The sequence below is a fragment of the Bacillus rossius genome, assembly GCF_032445375.1.
Source record: "Bacillus rossius redtenbacheri isolate Brsri chromosome 4 unlocalized genomic scaffold, Brsri_v3 Brsri_v3_scf4_2, whole genome shotgun sequence".
Taxonomy (NCBI): domain Eukaryota; kingdom Metazoa; phylum Arthropoda; class Insecta; order Phasmatodea; family Bacillidae; genus Bacillus; species Bacillus rossius.
Window position 1 is genome coordinate 498,437 of NW_026962011.1, and position 21,513 is coordinate 519,949.

The 21,513-nt window shown below is 39.5% G+C and overlaps 1 protein-coding gene across 4 annotated transcripts in view; it reads right to left on the reverse strand.

The window, feature by feature from the left end:
• The window catches only part of LOC134541952 (protein hobbit), a 440,842-nt gene that overhangs the window by 415,548 nt on the left and 3,781 nt on the right, over positions 1–21,513 (reverse strand). For 3 of the 4 annotated variants that reach the window (XM_063385710.1, XM_063385709.1, XM_063385711.1), the window contains 6 exons: positions 17,643–17,769; positions 16,153–16,347; positions 15,004–15,279; positions 8,068–8,238; positions 4,577–4,703; positions 3,792–3,898 (listed from right to left, as the gene is read on the reverse strand). In XM_063385710.1, coding sequence (XP_063241780.1) covers positions 3,792–3,898; positions 4,577–4,703; positions 8,068–8,238; positions 15,004–15,279; positions 16,153–16,347; positions 17,643–17,769 — 1,003 coding nt within the window. Of the gene's footprint in view, positions 1–3,791; positions 3,899–4,576; positions 4,730–8,067; positions 8,239–15,003; positions 15,280–16,152; positions 16,348–17,642; positions 17,770–21,513 lie in introns of those variants that run through there. The other variant, XM_063385712.1, reaches the window with a different exon arrangement.

The following is a 21,513-nucleotide window of genomic DNA, read 5'->3' on the forward strand; positions in this document are numbered from 1 at the left end:
AAACCAATTCATTGCTTACTGTGCTCAATATGTTAGGTTAACTATTCTGAAGGTGGTTAACAAATCTAAATATTTTGCGATCATAGTAGATGCCACTCCTGATTTTAGTCACCCAGAGTAAACAGCATTTGTAATAAGATATGTAAATTTCAATGAGTCTTTAAACAAATATAAACTTCAAGAAAGGTTTTTAGAGTTCAAAGACTGCAGTGAGAAAACATGAGAAAAAATAGCCAAGTTGATCCAAGCAACCCATGAAATGCACCACATTCCTATTGAACATTGCAGAGGACAGGGGTATGACAAAGGGAGCAGCATGAGTGGTGGGTGCACTTGAAGGAGCTCCGTCCCTTCTTTTGAAAATAAATCCTTTAGCGAAATTTTCACCTTGTGGCTGCCACGGCCTTAATTTATGTGTGGTCAATGCAGCAGAATGTTGTAGGGGAGCACAATGTTTGGGGTTCTGCAACTATATTTATTTAGCTATAGCCCTAAGAGATGGTAAATTTTGAAGAATCATGTGGGCTTTTCATTGCACTCCACATCACAAACAAGGTGGAGTGCTAGAGTGGATTGTGTAAGACCTTTAGCAGAGCAGCTCATGTTGGTCAGGTAACCGAAGCCGTCAAAGCTTTAAAAAAAAACATTAAAATTACTGCTGAAACTAAAGTTATGATTGCAGGTGCAGCGGACAGCTAGCGCTGTTCATGCTGGACGGCCCTCCCCTCCTTTCCCCCACCCCTCTGTTCCGTCCCTCCTTGCTCCTCCCCTCTTTCCCCTTCTTGCATCCCCTCCAGAAGAGTGCTGTAGCTGTCCGGCGGGGTTGACGGCACTTCTCTGTCTGGTTTGGTCGTGAGTGTTTGCTCGGAGGCAGGACAAAGGTAGGGTTGGCAACTGACAACAACTGTTTGCGATGGAGTGTAGGAGGTGTGTCAGTTGAACACGTCTGTATCGTAGCGTTTCTTGCTGGCCTTTGTGATGAAATTCCCTCTCGGCCTTTCCCCTCAAAATTCATTTTGGCATTCTACGATTTTAATGGTTAATGATTTTAATCTTGTTTCCGCCAACCATGCCAGTGTCTGCTTTTCCAGTGCCTTGTTCCCTCCATTTTTTATCGCCCGTTTTGATCTATAATTATTTTTCTTTGTAGCTGGGTTTCTTGTCAGGTTAATGATTCACAACCGAACGAGAAGCGAGGTGTCGTATTTATCGTGCTTCTTGGTTAGGTTTAATGTGTATAGAGTTGTGTATAGTTTTTAATGTGTAATAGAGAGAATTAAATCAACTTGTACTAATTAACTCGGCTAATGTAGAGATGTTCTATTTATTTTCGTGAGCTTACTTATGCCCTTGCGCGGGCGAACTTTCATCTTGCTTGTTTCATGATGGTTTCAGATCAGTATTTTTATAGCTATTGTAATGCGCTTTGTCTTCGCAAGTTCTGTATTTGCGTGAATGTACTCACTTATGTATAAGGAGTTTAATCAAGTTTAACCTACCATAGTTTTGACTCGTCTCGCTCCACCCATTTAAACAAGTTGTATGAACTTTCGGCGGTGTTCGGGGCAGCCGCACCTTACCCTTAGACTAATGGATCTCGGCCATGTGGGGAGTGATAACCGAGGTCGATGTAAATGGGTATGAATTTAATGACATTAAAAATGCTCTCAGGGGTATGTGTCTGGAAATGCCCTGTTTGACTCATGGTATCTTGTGCCATTAAAATTAATCTGGCAATTTTGCCTTATCGAATAACCGGCATGATACTTGTGATTTATCTGTTTTCATGTGCATTATGGGCTATGAATTATAGTAATCTGGTTAAGGCTTTAATTTGTATGAATATATTAAGTATTGGCGTTTTAATGGAATGTTGTTTTCGGGTTTGTGCCTTAGTTGGGTTTGAGGCCGTGCCCTCTCTCCCCATGATTGTTACTTCTGGATTCTTGTTCTTAATAAAACATTATTGAGAGCGCGTTGTTTTTGCTTGCTTGTCACCGCACTAGCCCTGCAGATCTCCTATCTGAAGGAGAACTACTTTCCTTGTATCACCTTTGGAACGCTAGAGTTTTGGTCAGGTTCTTGTACACAAGCGCCGAGGTGCCACGCTGCGGTTGGGTGGAACCCCCCCCCCCCCCCCCCCCCTCCCTTCCCCGCAAGCCTGCACAGGTGTACTTGAATACCTGCAATCATTTTGCTGTGTGGTTGCAGAAAAATGAAATCTTATATATTAAATACTATAATCAGTCAGACTTATAGAGTTTTTGTTTTACTACCTTTATTATTGTTTTAAACTAATTTGCATAATTTCGCGATTAATCTAATTAATGTAATGATTTTTGTATGTTAGGAGGAAAACCATTTGACAGTCATATAATACTAAATCTTATAATACCCATTTAGTTTCAGGGTCTTCTGAATTATTATTCCGTGGAGTGTTATTAATTTTGCCATAGCTTTACACCCACATTGATATTTTATAATTTTATTATTATTCTTTTCATCTCCCAACTGCCTTTCCATTGAGGAATAACTGGTAAAATCTTACAGCTCTTTGGTTGCTGTGAGCAACCAAATCAACAGAATAGTTCTGAAAGGAGAGAAGCCTTCGGGACTGCTGAGGGAAGACGTTGCTCGGGCTGGGGCTCGCCAAATCCTTGGTTGCCCGTTCGAGTAGTGATTGAATTAGATAGAGGTCCATCTTCTGAAAGTCTCGAGCTAGCATTTCTGACTTTGTACGTCAGAAGATAGGGAGTTACGACGCATTGGCGAAACACTTCCGCGTCTGTCGCTTTTGGCCATATTGTGCTTCAAGATGACATTTGCAGCTCTTCACTATGAACATTTCTAACGTTTGGCGAGATCCAATTTGACTATAAACTTTTCAGGACCTTGAGGGATGCCCATCTTCGATCCAGTTCCTGATGGTATCATCATCACCGCAGTTGTATTTTCAGCAAAACCGTATAATTTCCAGTGTAGCTGAGTACCACCTGGAGGTCCGACAGATACAAGAAGATTGCTACCGACTCTACACAGTTTGATCTGGTAATTTCATTGTGCACCCACTTGCCCTATCATATTTCAAAGTTACAACAATTCAGTTTTACAACAAAATAAAATTAAAATCTCATTTTAATTGTTTTGTTTTCCTGTCTCTTATTGTCTAATTGAAATACCTAAGTGAAATGATATCTGCATTATCCACTCTAGAATTATACAGACATTGCCAATGGTTGAATAAACTTAGTATTTGCTAATCAATTCTATCTTATTGAATATTAATTGGACCATATAGATCTGACAGTAACTTTATGCAGGGATACACCACATATCTAATCTTACACTCACTCTCACAACTTCAGTGGCGTGCTAGCTGGGATAACAGTTTGATAATTACACCAGCCGCATCTCGACCTGATGCCAACGAGGGAGGAGAGATAGATCCACTACAGAAACCAAAAATAAAAATCCATTCTCACTATAAAGTATTTAAAGTAAAGAGAAGTAGGAAACTATATATCCACATGTACATTACTCTAGCTAAACACAACTTAATTATAATGTGTTTAAAAAAAAGTATACTATAACTTAAGAAAATAACATGCCATTCCTGATATTTCATTCCCCCATCAATGTAAAAATCCAAAATGGAAATGAGGCAATAAAGAAAAATTTTTACTGCATCCATGCATTTTCAATCTACTCAAGTTACAGAAGGCAATAACAATGAAACAAAAAAAAAGTATGAACATATCCACAGATATGACAAAAGGCCAATGGGAATTCACCTGTCCATCCACACTTAGCTTCTTGAGAGAGAGTACACTCTCCTTGTTGCACTTGATGCTCCAGTTGAAGATACTCCAACACAAATGCAGATCTGGCCCTGGATCACCTGAAACATGCACATTGTTGGGCCACTTCCCTTCACGGTTGTCTTCTAGTGAGTACACACTCTTCGTTGCACTTGAAGAATCATTAGAGCATAACATAACAGAATTCAATTATAAAAACCAACATTAAACTTTGAAATTATCAACTAACAATTAAACACTTTAATTTGTCAATCACAGCAAAATGGTAATGCATATTTAATACCCTGACCATGATATTTTCTGAAACACACTCACTGGACTCACCAACAAACTCAAACAGAATCATTATGAAAAAAAGAAAAAGGATGTGCTTAGCAAGCTTTAATACTCTGGTGGTTTAACCCATGTATGTATAATCATTCTATTTAAAAAAAAAAATCAATAAAAGTTAATAACACAGCATTACACAAGAAATACTGTTTAAAATGATGGAAGCTTTACTCTTAGAAAGGATATATGTAAAATAAAAATCTCAATTTAATCACTCCCATTGCAAGAACCATTCAACTATTTTTTTTTTCTAATTTACGTTCTGATAATTCTTACAGTATGTCCAAGTAATCATGTATGAAATGGAATTCTATCAATGTACCTCCTAAACTAGCCCATAAAAAAAATTATATTATTTTTAAAATAAACCAGAAACTATGCAACATAAATGGATAGTATAAAGCACACACTAACAAAAATTGACTCACCAATCAAAGAGAGTGCACAGGGACTGAACGTTGACTCCACCGACAAGTTCTGGAGAGTGGAGTGGAAATCAGTGCGATCATCAGCCATACCCCTCAGCACACCATCATCCAGCTTCAGGGAGAAACTCTGCACATGGACCAGTCTAAGAACTTCTGTGTGCACCAAGAGATGTCCCCACTTTGTAAAATTCATACTACTTGTCCTGTTCGCAAATTCTAATTGAAAAATATTTTATTGAAACATCCCGTGTGCCATATACAAAACTACTGACAGTCGTCCATACCCTCCTCCCCTCTATTTTCCTCTTCATGGCTGCGGCACCTGCTGCCCGTCTCTACTGACGCACCGGTGAAGGCAACTGCAAGGTAACCATCCCAATACAATCTCTGAGTTGCTCACGAAAGGTATCTTTTCTTATAGCAGTCGAAAAATCAGCTATATATAAGAATATTTATGATCTCTATATTAGTATATTAATAATAAAGAACATCCAATGTCTTTGTGAATGAACTTAGTAAAAGCTTTATAAATTATTTAAAAGCAATACTTCGTATTATTTTATTAAAGTTCATTTATTTTCTTATTACTGCAATAAACCAGAGAAAATATCACAAGCCACAACCTCCCGGCTAGCAAATGGATTTGGCCTTGAGTTGGATATTCTTAAACACATGCATAAATAATTTGGGCGCTGAAAATTAATTAAGTTTCAGAATGAAATTTTACTGAAGTCAATTCAAAACTTAAAAAATGTCTAAGAGACAATTGACATTAACGTAGTTTTATTAATACTTGAAGATTCACAGTCAACGTGACAGCCATCTTACGATGACCAAAGCCGATACATTTAGAGAATACAACTTTAGCACATAACCTCTTCCCAGACTTCAACAAAAAGAAACACCTAAGTCGACTGTTTGCAGGTATAGAACAAAAATTATTACTTTAAACGACAGTTAGCACTAATGTTCCATGGTTAATCATGAACTCATGGTACCGGCAAAAAACTCCGTCATTCAAAACGACTAAAAATGAAGCTTAAAGTCTCGTTGTGGGCTTCACCGACAACTGTGATCAAAATTTCTAGTTGAAATGTCCAAATGAAAATAAAACAAGGTTGATCTTGAACAGTGACGCCTCTTCAACTACATAATTTTGTACTTCGTGATCCTTTGCTCAGCCGTGAGCTACTCTGTACCTCGTCCAGACAAAGACTGCCTGAGGCTACGTGCAGCTGTGTACTACCCGAAAGATGGAGCAGGTGCACTGCCTCTCAGCCACTCACAGCATACCTCTCATAAAACCATAGCAGGATACAATTTCAGACCCCTCGTAGCGAGGCATTTTTTGAAAAGATTACAGTCAGAAAAAATCACGTGGTTTGGTGACCTCACTTTTGAGTTTTTGACCAATCCCCAAAATACTTTACCAAATTACCAGTCAATATGGGCGCATAGGAACAGCCGTCCGACACCTTCAAACACTTTTTCACAGTTATAGAATTTTCCATCTCTCTCCCTCATTTCTTTCTCACACAACCGGCCCAACTATTGCATCAGCTTTTAGACAGAGAATCATGGCGAAAACCAAGTAATACAGGAAATTACGTTAATATTCTCATTTATGAACACAGTAAAAAAAAATCATACTTAAAAATATGTTAAATCACATACACACATAAATTTACAACCCAATAACTTATTTATTACAAAGCAAGCAAATTGTCAGACTAACTTTAAAAGCATGAAATAATGTTCTACAATGCCCAGAGCCACAGACACCCTGCCGTGAGGAAACAGGTGGCCTACAATACAGTAGACATAAAACACTAAATTAAACTAACAAGGATTGCTTTGTGGGACTAACTCAAGCAAAGGCCCACCAGGCAGACAGTGCCCATTTTATTACCAACGAGGGTAACACTAGCCAGGTGGGCTTGCCAGGAACCCTGAGAAAGGTGATAACCATCAGGCTAACAGAGGGCACTCAAACTTTTCGTGCATTAGCATCAACAGTTAGCAGGCATTGAGACCATTCATAAATTAATAAAGCAAAGTAATACAGTACAAGAAATCATAGCAGTCAGGTGCTGGAAACTCTATTTTATTTTTATTTTATTTAATATTTTCTCTCACATATGACGCTGCCTTAGAGTCATAATACGGCAGACCCACCTAGGCTTATCATTACTTACAATAAGTAAGTCTTGTACAGTCGAAAAAGGATGACACCAAATTGGTAAAAAGCATCAAAACAAAGAAAATAAAAAATACATAATATCAAAAACACATTAACAAAAGATAAAAATTAAAGTAAAATTTAACAAAAAATTAAATACAATTAAAACTAAATAATAATATAATAAAACACTAGCTTTAGTATGGTTGCTCCACTAGCTGACCGCCTGTATAGGGTGAAAGGATAATGGAAAAACAAATTTACGTTACATACACAAGAAGGCTGGACAGCTATAAAAATCTAGCCGGTAGTTATTTAATTTTCATCTAACATCCCCTAGGCAGGAGGTTAAGGTTCAGTGAACCAAGTGCTCCAAATCAAAACGGCAAAGGGGCTCTGGGCGTCACTCAATAGAGTGCATGCCCAGAAAACCAGACTCACAGCCGGGGCCTTGCAGTGCACACACCACATGCAGCTCTCTACTGCTCCGCTTGGGGGTTAATTGCCTCTGATGGCACGGAAGGGGGGTGAAATGCATTGTATCTGCCGGAGAAACGGAGGCAGCAACTGTCTGCAATTGAGCGCGTTCTGCGGTGGGATTCAGTGGTTTTTTTTCGCCACAATAAACATCTGTGCACGTGAAGTTGTCTCAACGAATCATTTACCGATTGGAACCTTGTGCATGCTCTGGCGGGGAGTCCCTGCCACATTAGTCCCCTGGCAGAGACTCGGTCGCACCACCAACACCTCTCGCGCCACTCTCTAGCCTTTCGCAACTCGGCAGTGCTTCCTGCAACTCTGCCCCCTTGTGGCGAGGTGGCCAATGAGATCCGACAAGCATCTCAACCCCTCGTCGCCCCTTCCTGAGGAAGAGAGCTACAGAGTAGAGGACCAGCGTCGGGAAAGAGAAAACGTCTCAAACAAAACAACAATTCAAGTGTTCTATGTATGTAACAATTCGACCACATTGTACTAGTCCCAGGTCTGGTTTGTTGAAAATACTTTACTCATCATGCTATTTCCTTACTTATAACAACAATATTACATTGTTTATTAGACAATAAATATTTTTTTTTTATCATTTTGATTAGTATACATAAAGGTTTAATAGATCAATAAAATTTATAAAAGAAAACTATGAAAAATTTTTATTTTGAATTCTCACAACAATTTTCAGTAAATAAAAAAAAATCTTAAATAGTATTCATTAATTGCAATACGAAAAACAATAATTATTTATTTTACAAATGCATTAATGAAAGCTCAGTTAAGTCCAACAACTCATTAACCAGAAGCGTAAGGAATTATATACCTTCGGTATGACTGGTGCCAACTGCTTCAGAAAGTGATCAATGGGCACGTATGATCGTGATGGCAACTGTGGCGAAGGCATTGATCGCATCAGCTGCTTGCGCTCCTGGACAAATCTGTAGAATGCCTCGTTCACAACAACATTGGTGTTGCCCACCACCACATTCAGAACCTAAAAACACCTTCACATCAGCCAGCGCAACAGAAAACCTCTTTGTACAGACATAACTACGTAACAACTAGTTCACAACAACATTGGTGTGGCCCACCCCCAAATTCGGAACCTGAAACAACTCCACATCAACCATCACTAAAGGATAACTCATTAGACAGATATAACTGTAGAACACACAGTTCACCACAGCCAACCAATGTGATGTCACTGGCTCTAGGTGTGTGCTGTACTACACATTATGCAGTGGACAACGCCTCCCTCTTGCTAATCCTCTTCTCCCTACTTCCACAGATAACAGATCCGTATACCTTATCATGACTTCCCACCGGCTGCAGCCAACCATTGTGATATCGCTTGCTCTAGGCGAGCGCTGTACTCCACGTTATGCAGTGGACACCACCACTCTCTTGCTGATCCTCTTCTCCCTCCTTACACATATAACAGTCCGTATCGCCCGCATGTGTTCCCGCTGGCCACTGCCAACAGTTATGATCCATTTTTTGCTGTGGAAAAAATCATGATGAAACAAAAGACAGTCCAAAAAAATTTTATTAAAAACTCTAGCAAAAAACATCCTCAATGTTGGCAAATGAACGAAATTAAAACCAGTGATTAGTGTCTTGTTGCTAATCTAGGTTGCTTAGCTGGGCCAACCTGGAATGTAATAATGCTCATCACAATCAGCATTCCATACACGCGGTTTTTTTCACGGTTGGCAGAGGCTAGTCACTCCACCTTTGCTATCAACTTTTGTTGTGTTTCAATATAACCTGGTACAGTAAGTCCTCTATTTACGTCGTACCGATTTACGTCGTTTCGGATTAACGTCGCTAATGTTTGAGTACTCATGTATCAATTTAAGTTGTCGCCGATTCACAATAACGTCGTTTACAATGACCGTAAATCTTTATTTTAACCAAAACACCGTATATAATTCGTTTATAATTCTTTGTTTCCTTCGGTAGTTAATTTATGCTATGTAGCGTAAGCTACACATTCACCGCCTTATCTTATCATACATCATGAGGGACGCTTCCTACTCTCCGCTGCTCTCCGCGCGGTGATGCAATACTACCAGCCTGCCCGCTCGGCCACCCACATATCTCCATATCCCGCACGTAGAAGTGTTATCTATTTCCTGCAACGACACAGCATTTTCTCCTACCTCTTTTCGTCCAACTCCTTGGCACTTCAGTCGCTATGATATCATTGAGTTGGCCGAAGTTTTAAACGTGCCGTTGTTAACTTTATCGTGATTAAATGCATTTGTAGTAGGCCTACAGTATCAGCTCACTGCAATTTATGATTTTTTCTTCATAAGATGTCTTCCAAACGACTAAATTTATCTTCAAACGTAATTTCAAAAAATAAGAACAGAACACATGTTTCATTAACCACGAAAATGGAAGTTTTGAGACGTTTCGATTCGGGCGAGAGGGCTGTTGAGATTAGTAAAGTGTTAGGTCTGCCACCTACCACAGTTCGTACAATTCGATCAAACGCAGACAAAATTAAGAGTAGTTTACTGAACATGTCATCTGTCAGTGCTACAAAGACGAGTTATTCACGTAATAGCGCTATGGAGAAAATGGAGAAGATGCTTGCCGTATGGATTGAAACACAGAACCAGCACAATTGCTCCGTAAATTTCCATAAATTATTTCCGTACGTAAATTGTAAGAATTGCGCCGCGCTATTGTATAACCTCTTTTAGGTGTTTATTACTTCATGTGATTATTTTAAACAGGGTGTCTACCAGATCTAGTATATGAAATTCCCTGATTTTTCCAGGTTTTCCAGGTCTAGAACTGAATTTTTCCAGGTTTTCTTTAACACAATTACGACATTCCACGAAACTGAAAAAACTGCATAACAGTACATTGACGGGTTTCAAAGTATTTCAACTCACGTATATTAGTAAAAAAATTACCTTCTTCCAGACGTACGAGCCAAATCCAACACTCGAGCATTCTTCAACTGCAATGCCTTGATCGCCTCTTCAACTATTCTTTTTTCTGACTTCTTCTTATCTGTAGCTTCCTTTTCTTTTGTTCTGTTTGCAGGGCTTTCTTATGCCTACAACTAGCATTTCTTACATACTGTAACATGGACTTGGTGATATCAACATGCTCTACACCTCCAGAACGTTGAACAAAGTCTTACACTAGTCTTTGAGCAATCAGTGTTTCTTCCTGCAAGTTTTCAGTCAGCAGATTAGAATTCACAGAAAATCCTTTTTCCAATGATGCATTTCCATGGGAAAGTACCAACATCATACTCACAAACTTTAGAAGGCCTGTTTTGGCAGCTACTGCATGTGCCTTAAGAATGAGCATCCACAAGTGATCAAGGCGCCCGTCTTTTCAAGAAAAAGATGAGAACAGTGCTTCAGAATCTTGCGAGGAACATACCAAATGATATGATCACTCAATGTTATCAGCTTCTTGTCCTGATAGCCACCTGTTTCGAAGACAACATTCTAAACTGTACTTCACACTTCTCAAACCCGAATTTAAAGCCACAGATGGACATAAGCAGGAAATTCCCTTGGTAAGTTTGTACTTCAGGGGACTTTTGTCTTGAAGTTTTTTTACAATAAACTTTAGGCAAGTCCTAACATCATTTTTCAGTAACAGGACAGACTTTTCTAGTACTTTCTCTTTCTTGATGGCATGGCGTACTGCATAACCCAACTTGATATTGTTAGCAGTCAATAGATTTTCCTGGTTATCTATATCCAATCGAGATACATTGCGTTTCTCCCTAAAGCTCTTCAGTACCTCTGGTTTCACAAACGTTCCTGCCAAAGCTAATAAAATGTCTACCAGTGAATCATAGAGAAAAGGTGCCATGGGTGCTTCACTTTGGCCATGTCAATTTTACTTCTAGAAGATTATCTTCAAGAGAACTTTTCACTACGTTGAAAGAGACAGATGAAATAGAAACTTCACTAACAAATTTCTTTACGTGGGGTAACATTTTCATGGCATGCTCAGCAACTGCAGTATTTTCTAACCATCTTATTGCACAAAATTTCTTGGGAAAAAGCTCTGATCCAGTTATTCTAATGTAATCTGCCCTCCTTGCATATGCTTAAACAAATAGTAACTGTGCCTCAAAAAACTAACAACGTCCCATTGTGTAGCAGAAATTCCAGTTTTGAAAGCACCATGGACCGTATGAAGCCCACAGCTACCAATTTCTAGCAATGATGGCGAATATTCACCAAAAGTGTCTGTGATATGTATTTTCAAAGCTAACAAAAATACCCAGTTTACGTTGGGGCCATCCACAGATACCTGCAGAATATTTCGAATGTCAACAGAGGAGAGAGCTCCCAAAAATGCTTGCAGTAAACACTGAAATGTGGTATGCCCCAAGAACACTGATGTTAAGTAAGCTGAAACAACTTGGTCTTATCCGAGCGCGGGAAGCACATGCCGCAGCACGTCACGTTAGCAGGATAACAGACCAGCTTCAACCAATTTGTATCACGTGATTTGACGCCACTTCCGAATCCAATAGTAAACAAAAGAAAATGGACGTGGGAACTGTTCATTATTTGCCATTCAAAAATAAATAATGGGAGGGGATATACACTTGAAGCTACATCAATGCGAGTTGATCAATAAACAAAAAACGTATTGCCAACTACAAACTACCAAACAAAAATTCCCTGATTTTTCCCTGATTATTCCCCGATTACAATATTCCCTGATTTTTCCAGGTTTTCCAGGTTTTCCAGGTTTTCCAGGGTCAGTAGACACCCTGTTTAAATCAAGGGCTCTCAATGTTTGTCATACTTATAGTACTTTTATTGTATGTATGCATTTCTTTTGACTTTGTTCTTACCAGCCTCCAAAAGAAAACAGTTGTTTTCTCCCGCGAATGACTCAAAGTAAAATCTGTGTAGCGCGAAACCACTTTGTATCCTTACACTTTGAATGCATTATGCGTTTATATTACGTACAGTATGTACTATATATCTGTTTTTATATTTCAATCAATAAAGGTAATAAAGCAGCTGGTTAAATAACCATTCTATAAAGCTGAGAAGTACTAGTTGGACTTGTTTCCCACGCTGTCGGTTGTCATTTGCTGATAAAATTGCCCGTTGTCACGTCTGTATGCCAGCGCTTCCAGCCGACCTTGGGCCGTGGCCGGCCGGTGGCATGAAACATGGCTCATTTTGCGTTGTTTCTATTTACGTCGCGGTTTTCAGGAACGTAACCCTGACGTAAACCGAGGACTTACTGTATTTGTAAACTCACACACCTACAATAAAGTTTTGATTTAGTAATACATAGTTTCGAGGCCTACTCCCAGCGCGCTGAAGTAACATAAGACCCCTCTCATGTACAAATAAATGTAAGCATAATATAAACCATAACATTACCTTAACAACATTTCAAAATTTACATCTGAACTGCTTACAATAACTCAAGATTAAAAAAAAAACATTATCCCTACCGAAATTGTTTTTATCTCACTATAAATGATCAACTACAAGTGTTTTGATAGAATTCAACAAACGGTCTCATTAAGATTATTCATTTCAGTACTCCACATTTATTATTTCTTTCCAAGTACGCAAAATTATATATACATAAACATTCAAATATTTAAAAAATATATAACATATAACGTCCAAGATGGTCTCAACCACCTAGTATCTAACACTAGGAAATAATTAATACAATATTAATATTGCACGCATGCCTAAAACCCCGGCCGTTTAATATAAATAATAATCATAAAAAAAAGGCAAGATTATAAAAAAATTTGATAAAATAGCCTTTTCATCGAAATCACCAAATTCATGAGCAAGAATAACAATACCAATAACTACAAATATTTAGTCTCATAAAAACAACCTTGGTCGACACCTATGAATTACCAAAAAAATATCACAAAACACCCAACCCTAACTTCCATCAGAAATCACTAAACTATAAAAATAATTCAATAAAATGGGAATTATTACCCGCGCCGAAACACAACAAATTCGTTACCCCAAAAAAAAAATACATAAAATCCCAACACTCACAGTTTTGCTGATGAACTACAGACCAGGACACACAGCACCTAAGTGCGGACCAGCAAATTAGATAGATCCTGCTTTCTTGAAACACCGTAGGTACATACGACACGGCCTCTTAGGTGTCTTCAATCTTGCAACCGCGCGGCGATGCAAATCCCCAGCCCGGTGGACAATACTGCACAGCTCGCTGCACGTCGTCGCATTTCACTGTAGAATCTCAGATGGTCGAAGAGTAGTACTTCTATCTTCCTGTCGCGTCACCTTCCGCATCTTCAAAAAACCTCGCAGCGTAGAATAACTTGAACTAATTTCTCGTAGCTGTAGACAAATTTCACTGCGGCGCTGAGCAATAATCAACTGTACACACCAGCAAGTAGACCGCAGATGTACCCCATTTGTACTATCGCATTCTTGCCTCACACTTCAACAGGCGTCTCGTACTATTATTGCAGGTCTCACATGTCGATTTATTTCTCCCGGTAAACTCGTGTGACTTCTCATTTGCGATAACACATCCCTAACATATGCGCCACCATTAGGAATAAATTCCTTTCACGAGTCCCACAACCAACCTGCGCTCTCTGCCCTCGCTCTCCCTTCTCTGCCCACACTCCAGCAGTCAAAAACCCGACAAGGCAAAGAACATCACCTCGTCCAACCAAATACTCCACTCCACTGGCCGCGCAACGCCACGCCAAAGAACAACATCCCCGCCGGCAAGAGACTCCACTTCACCGGTCACCGGACCGCGTCACCACCAACCTCCACGACGGACAGCAAACACGCACAACACCACAAAAAACCCCAAAAAAAAAAAAATTGTGACACTACACAGTGTCACAGTAAGAAGAGTGCAAGTTTAGAATTAATGTATTTAAATACTACAAATTACTGAACTTTCCCTATAGTTCCTTGAGATGAGTATTATCTATATTTTTTTTTTTAAAGCCAAGAGAAATCTGATATTTAAATTCTTGTTACAAGTAATTATGTTTACATTCTCATTTCATGAGATTGTGGTAATGTTTTTAATAAAGATCGAGCTGTATTTGATCTTTCTGTCGTTCTTCACTTTCATGGATTAGCATTCTTGGATAATCCCTAGTGGATGGTCACAACTGATTCTTATGAAGCTAAACTCACCTCCAAGGTTAACATAAACCTTTTGCTTGAGTTAAATTTGTTTAGTGGAATGGTACATTATTTTTCTTTCTGTCACTATACTAGTTCCTATAAAATGTAATTTAACAATTATATACACTAAAAAAAAATTAAATACTCCATGTTTTAACTCTCATTGCTAATGTATTGCATTCAGAATTATCAATATTTGCCAATGAAAATACTAAAATAGCAAATTGTACGAGTGATCATGAATGATATTAGTGATCTACATTTTTCCTCTCTGTATTTTCCAAAGATATGGAATCCCAAAATGATAAAACAGATTAACTAGTACAAATAATATTCTTTAACAAATAGTGGTTTAGTAATAAATATATAAATTTTGACTTATTTTAATTTTAGCAACTGTTGAGTTGATGTCAGTCCTATTCTGTGTTGCTTTCATAGTTAGGTAAGAAGAGACGACATGTGTATGATCTATAGTGATAACAGCTGCATTGCTGTCATAGATAGGGAACAAGCGAGGATGAGGGTCTGACCTTTAGTGATTGCTGTTGCTGTCAGAGCTAGGGAACAAGCCAGGACGAAGGTCTGACCTGTAGTGACAGCTGTCCTTGCGCGAGCACAGAGGCCTCCAGAGCTATGCCACAGCCCAACTCCAGCAAACAGGTGTGGCCTCCGCGCGGCGATGCTGGGTGACGCAACACCTTGGCAGTGACAGTGCCGGCCGTGCAGTTCACCAGCAGAGTGCGTGCCCCGTGCAGCACACTACCGTCCAAGTGCAGCTGTGATGCTGTGATGTGTGCCAAGCACTCTGGCTGCTCCATGCGCAGTAACATGGCATTCACACCGTCCACGTGCACTGCCATCAGCTGCGAGCAAGGACAAGACACTGATCCTTCATCAACTTGTACCATACAACACACGTATCTTCGTGGACATGCTCAAAATAATAATACTGGTGAGAATGAAATAACTGAGGAGGGAGGAGTCAAGGTGCAACCAGAACAACAATTTTATATATATATATATATATATATATATATATATATATATATATATATATATATATATATATATATATATATATATATCTGTGTGTGTGTTGGTATAGTTTTCAAAAATGTTTGTATCACTATCACCCATAAAAATTCATAACTCCTACAATACTTTCAAACAAGGGGCAAACTTTCTTGATCACATCTCTACCACTACACCAATTTTCATGAATTCTGTAACAGAGGTAGCTTTAATATGGTTTTAGCAGAAAGGCTATCCCCGAATATAATCAAACTGAAGTAAAGCTATTGTGTATGAATAATTAACATAACTTTGTTGATGATTGCAAAGCCAATTGTAATTTGAGTGAATAAAATTTTCCATCAGTATGCTTATTTGTGATATGAGAGATTTTCTAGTCATTTTAATATAAGCATAGATTTAATGATTTAGCTAATATTTTTTTCTTATGATGGATTTATGTGCCATTCCTGATCAATATCATTAAAAATTTATGAAAATATACTTTCCTTACACCCTGCTTACATTACACGCAGTTAAGAGTTGCCCTTCTTGTGCACTTTATCGCATAACCGTGACAACTTTGCACTTATATTTAACCTACTGGCTGCCTGCTGCAGCCAGTATGTTGCAGTAATTACTGACATTTCATTTGACAGTGCAGTAAATAATATAAAGTGCATGTAAGAATGTGTGGAAGCAACAAAATACAAACGAGGACTGACCTGCGCCAAGGTCACGATGAGTGGCGGCACGGTGATGCCCTGCAGGTTCACGGGTCGGCCAGGGGCTCCGAGAGGGGGACTCGCCTGGACTCCGCCCACAGCCCTGTTGATGCGCACATCCTTCACAACGACCGCCAGCAGCTTAGTCACATCGCTGGAGAATAAGCTGCTGCGGAACCCGATCTCGTCCACGTGCTGCACACATACACACATAGGCCAGCTGCCTCACCACACTTTTAACATGAAAACATTAATGACTTACTCTTATCTGTGTCGACCGTAAAGATGGAAATGAAGGGAATATGTACGTGAAATTATGATGATGAAATGAATCATGAAGGATGATGGGGAAAGGGAATGGAAGTGAATCTACCGGGATCGTCTGTGTTCCTGATATCGTGACGGCCCTGTCATGAGTATCAGGTTCTGGGGCCGGTTCCACCACTCGTGTTTTTCCTGAAACAGTCTTTAAGGTAGGGTGACGAGTCCCTATTTGCAAAACATTTTAAATAAAGAGGTTAAGGGTGGACGTTTTCACAAGAACATGTTTATTTCCGCAGTTTCAACTAACAGTCTATTCAACACATATATAATTCTCTACTTTCTGTGTCTTTATAATTACAATTTGTAACATTCTATTACTAACACATAATTACTGAAACATAGTCGTGCCTATCAGAGATACTGTCGTTAATAAATAAAACGTGCTGTCGGCCATTTCCTAGAGCTTGCTGTAGTGAAAACCCTCACACTATGAAATAAATAATAAATATAAAAGAATCTGAAAATAAGACATACAAAAAGAAGGGTTAAAACAGCTGTAGGTTTTCAGGAACAGCCTCTGCTTATGCTCCAAAAAGTTAAATGCAGTTTCATGATAATGCAATGATCAAAATACATACTTTTTATTTCTTTAAATATTACTTAAATTCAAAACTTAACTAACTTAGATATTCTTTAGAAAAGTTTTTACTGCCATTTAAAACTTTTTTTCTATTTTATATTTTTTAACATTCTATTTTTGATACTTTTAACTAGGTACACAACTTTCCTTGTTCCACAACTATAACATTTTTCTGAATTTAATCGGAAATAAAAACCAGACGTTTCTGTGTCAATGAATTTGGATAATATTTTTTAACGCAAAGCCAATCTTTATCTTCAGTTGGAAGAGAAACCACATGTACCTATGTCTATGCTTACCTAAGCTTTGCAGAATAATCAAAGTTTAAACTATATCTCACACAAGAAAATTATACAAAACAAAGAAACAGGAACACAACAAAAAGAAACACCACAAATTCACTTGTTTCAGAGGCAGTATAAATACTCTTGATAGCACAATTATGCCACATTATTTGGAAATAAATGTGATGCACCTAAATTCAGTGAAGTATTCAAACAATATTGAACAATATTACTAATATTTACATGGTACATACCACATATAATTTCCAAATATAATAAATTACTGAAACCCTGATACTTACCACAGACACGCCGTTTCTGGTGAAGTGGACATCGTGGATAGTAAGGTAGGGAATGCCAATCCTTCCTATGTGAAGGTCCATGTGGAACCTGCGCTTGAAGAGCCAGGCCAGAAGTCGGGGCAGAATCCTGCAAACAACTACCTCTAGCACCAAGAGACAGCAGAGGGCCTAGAAAGAGGACAGTATTCTGCAGGAAATGGAGAAGTGGAAGAAAGAAATGGGAACAAAGGAGTTAAGTGATCAGAAGAAAGGGTGATTGGTTAAAGGCAGAGCAGGAATCTAGAATGAAATTGTTTAAGAGGAGAAGAAACAAGAAGGGACAGATTTACTGACAATGGGACAATGGTAATGATAAATTGTAGGAGTGTATATGGCAAGTAGAGATGTACTTGGATGAAGAAGTTAGGGCTGGAGAACTATGGTATGCTAATTATAAAGTATTTCAAAAAAAACATAAATATGAAAGGGATGATGGTATGGTTGCAAAAGAGACTCAATCAAGGTTACGGTGATTATTTATGTAAGTGTGATATTCAATATTTTATTTTCTTTAATGTTCTTTTTATAACTAGTGACATCTCTAGAACATTGGACAATGGTTTCTGTGAAAGACAGTAAGAAGGAAGAATAACCAATGCCGTGGCTCCGAAATGATAAGACAATATTTTATCATATCCTGGGTTAAAGAGAGACAGACTTTTTCCAGAACCGTAGGAAAGCTCTCCGAATAGTGAATCACAGAGTACCTATTAATGTAAGAAAATATTTTTAGCCAACAGAAAGGCAGCTTTTTCAGGGAAGCCACCAGTTGTTATTTTTTGTGGTTTTTTTGTACTACGCTTTGTCTCATCAGTCAATGTTCAAGTATTACGGCAAAAGTAGATGCAGAAGCGGCAGCTCATCAAATAATGAAATGAGTGCTTAAGGGCAGACAATTCATGTGTGGAGTTGGGGCCATGCCGCTGCTAAGTTTTAACCATTATTTTCTTCGTGTTTTGGAAGTCAGGTTTTAGGACCCAGATATGCAATAAAGGCCCGGGTAGTCTGTGGTCCACTGGGACGTTACTTCCCGTTTTCTTCTGTACCTGGCAGACAAACGGTCGCAAGGGATACTCTTTTGTTAAGGGACAGGACTGTGAATAACAATTGGCAATGAAAGTGGTTTTTTTCTTCTACAAATTGTGTGATGAACATGTATTTTTCATCTGGAGAAGAACAAATCTTAAAATTCAATTCAAACTCTTTAATTTAAAGTCAACTAGCAATAGTTTACAAATAATTTAATTATCATTAACAAAATTGTACACTCAACTGCCTGCAACAGTCATCAGGATAATTTGTGTTTCACTGTATGGCAAGGAACATTCATGTCTTAACCAGGCACAATTGTGACCTTTCACAAACTACAGATTGAGGAAATAAGTAGGTACTAGTAACGGTTCCATATGGGTTGTGGAGTAATCATAGAAGGTTAGAAAGAGCCTAGAGAAAAATCAATGACTGTGCAAGGTGTGTAATTCAAGGAAATCTGAGATGGGACTTACAGAACGAGGTAATAAGTGCAGGTAATAGTTCCATAATGATTGTGGAGGTATCATAGAGGATTTGAAGAAACTACAGAAAAAACTGTGGGTGTGAAGTTGTGTAATTAAGGGAAACAAGACTGAGACCTACAGATTGAGGTAATAAGTAAAGGCAATGGGATTTAGAAGAATCGAATGGAAACCAAGGAAGAGATTGGTTAAGAAATATTCTTTATGAGAGATTGATTGAAATAGGGAGAATCTAAAGGAAAGAAATAGAGAGAGTAAATCTAGCAGGAGAAGGGAGTAGGAGTGTAAACAAGAGGAACAGAGGGTGAGAAGTTGAGGCACCAGGAAACAAGGAGGTTGAATTGCAGTGAGAGGTGAGCCAGTTAATGGTCGAACTCACTCGGGTGAAGGCTAAGTGAGTAGAACGATATACTCAAGTAACTGAAGGAAGAGCTCAGCAGATGGAGGAGACAAAATGGAGCTCTGGAAGAGGAGATAGAGCTCTGGAAGAGGAGGTGAAGCTATGGAAACACAGATGTGAGGTGGGAGATAACAGGGGTTTGGAAAGAAAGGTAGAAGTGACCAAAGTAAGGCATAAGAATAACATGAATGAGGAATAAATAAAAAAAATTTTGGCTGATCTAGCTTGTAAGTGGAGCTTAGGCAGGAGGTTACATAAGGGGGGTTCAATGAAGGGGATGGAGCTGGCAAGGAGAGCAAAGCATTGTTGTTTCAACCAAGGGCATACAAAGTGATGGGAGTGGGAGATGTTTACAGACTTACAGAGCATAGTATGGGAAAGTCATTTGGAAGGAGTCAGGACGGTTATTTTAAGATGTCATTAGGGAGAGAGGGCCAGGCAAATTCAAGAATGATATGCAAGGATGGTTATCTATTTCAATGACCTCAGAGACTGCGGAAACTATAATAATAAAGCAGTGCCAGGTACTGGAGAGTGGACGTTTTCAGTGCCAGGAGCCGGATACAGATGCAGCATATGGCTAGGACTAAGTATATTTGAATAGGGAAACTGTGGGAATGTTAACGCAGGTAGTGGGAGAGGGGTTCGGAACAGAAAGGATGGGGGAGGGGAATGGGGAGGGGAGAGAGCATGGGCTGGACACAGCTAGTATTGGACGGCATTGGGGCAAACTAGGAGTAAGGAGGCTGAATTGAGGAAGGAAGTGTGGATGTTAAGGGGGGAACTGGAGGAGGGGAGAAAAGAAATTGACAGACTACGCAAGCAAAACAGGAAGGTTAGGGATCTGGAGGAAGAGGTCAGCAACTTGCGGAAGCAAAAGGTAGCGCTAGAGGGTCAGATACAAAAGTGGAAAGATACAATCGAGGGGGAAGGTAGGGATGACTGGGTAAGCAAAATGGAGGGGACGAAATGCAAGAATGACGGAACCAAAAAGGGAGAAGAGAAATCATGGGCTGAGGTAGCCAGAGAGGACACAGGCAGGCTAAAGGAAGATAAGTCAAATAAAGGGGATGGGAATGAGGGGACTATGGAAGGTAGGGGAATCGGAAGCGTAAAGGTGGCATTATTCGGGGATTCGATGCTCAGATATGTAAACATACCGGGGGCGTATAAGGCAGGGAGGAGTGGTGAGAGGTTGGAGGATGTAAGAGATAGAGTTAAGGCTAGCCAGCTTGACGGAATAAGGAAGGTGATTGTGCATGTGGGCACAAACGACCTTGTTAGAGGGGGAGGACCAGGAAAGTTTGAGGAGGACATGAAGGGAATGCTTTGTGAGTTAAAAAGGAAAGTGAGGGGAGACATCCTGGTGAGTGGAGTGCTGCCTAGGAGGGGTGTGCCTATCCACAAGCTCAGGGCTGCGGAAGCCATCATGCTGAAGCAGTGTCAGGAGTGGGGAGCAAACTACATCAGCGCAAGGAGTCGACTTCAGATGAGACACATGGCAAGGGATCAAATCCATCTGAATAGGGAAGGTGTGGGAATCCTGACGCAGGTGATGATAGACGGTTTAAGAGCGGGTAACATGGGGCAGGGAAACGGGGTAGGGGGGAGGTCAAAGGTAGGGTGCAGCTAGTAGGAAGGAATGAAGTGAGAAAGGTGGGGGGGAGGGGGGAGGCAGGGGAAATAATCAAGAAGGAATGGAGAGAGGGAGGGAAAGACAAAAGCAGGATGGGGAGGGGAGGGTGCATATAGAAACAGGAGAAGAGGGTAGGAAAAAAAGGGAGAGAGTAAATATAATGGTTGTTAACTGCAGGAGTATCCTAAACAAAGTGGACAAGTTCTGGACAGTGGTTGAGCTCTATGGGGCAGATATAGTGGTGGCAGTAGAGACATGGCTGGATGAGGATGTTGCAGACAA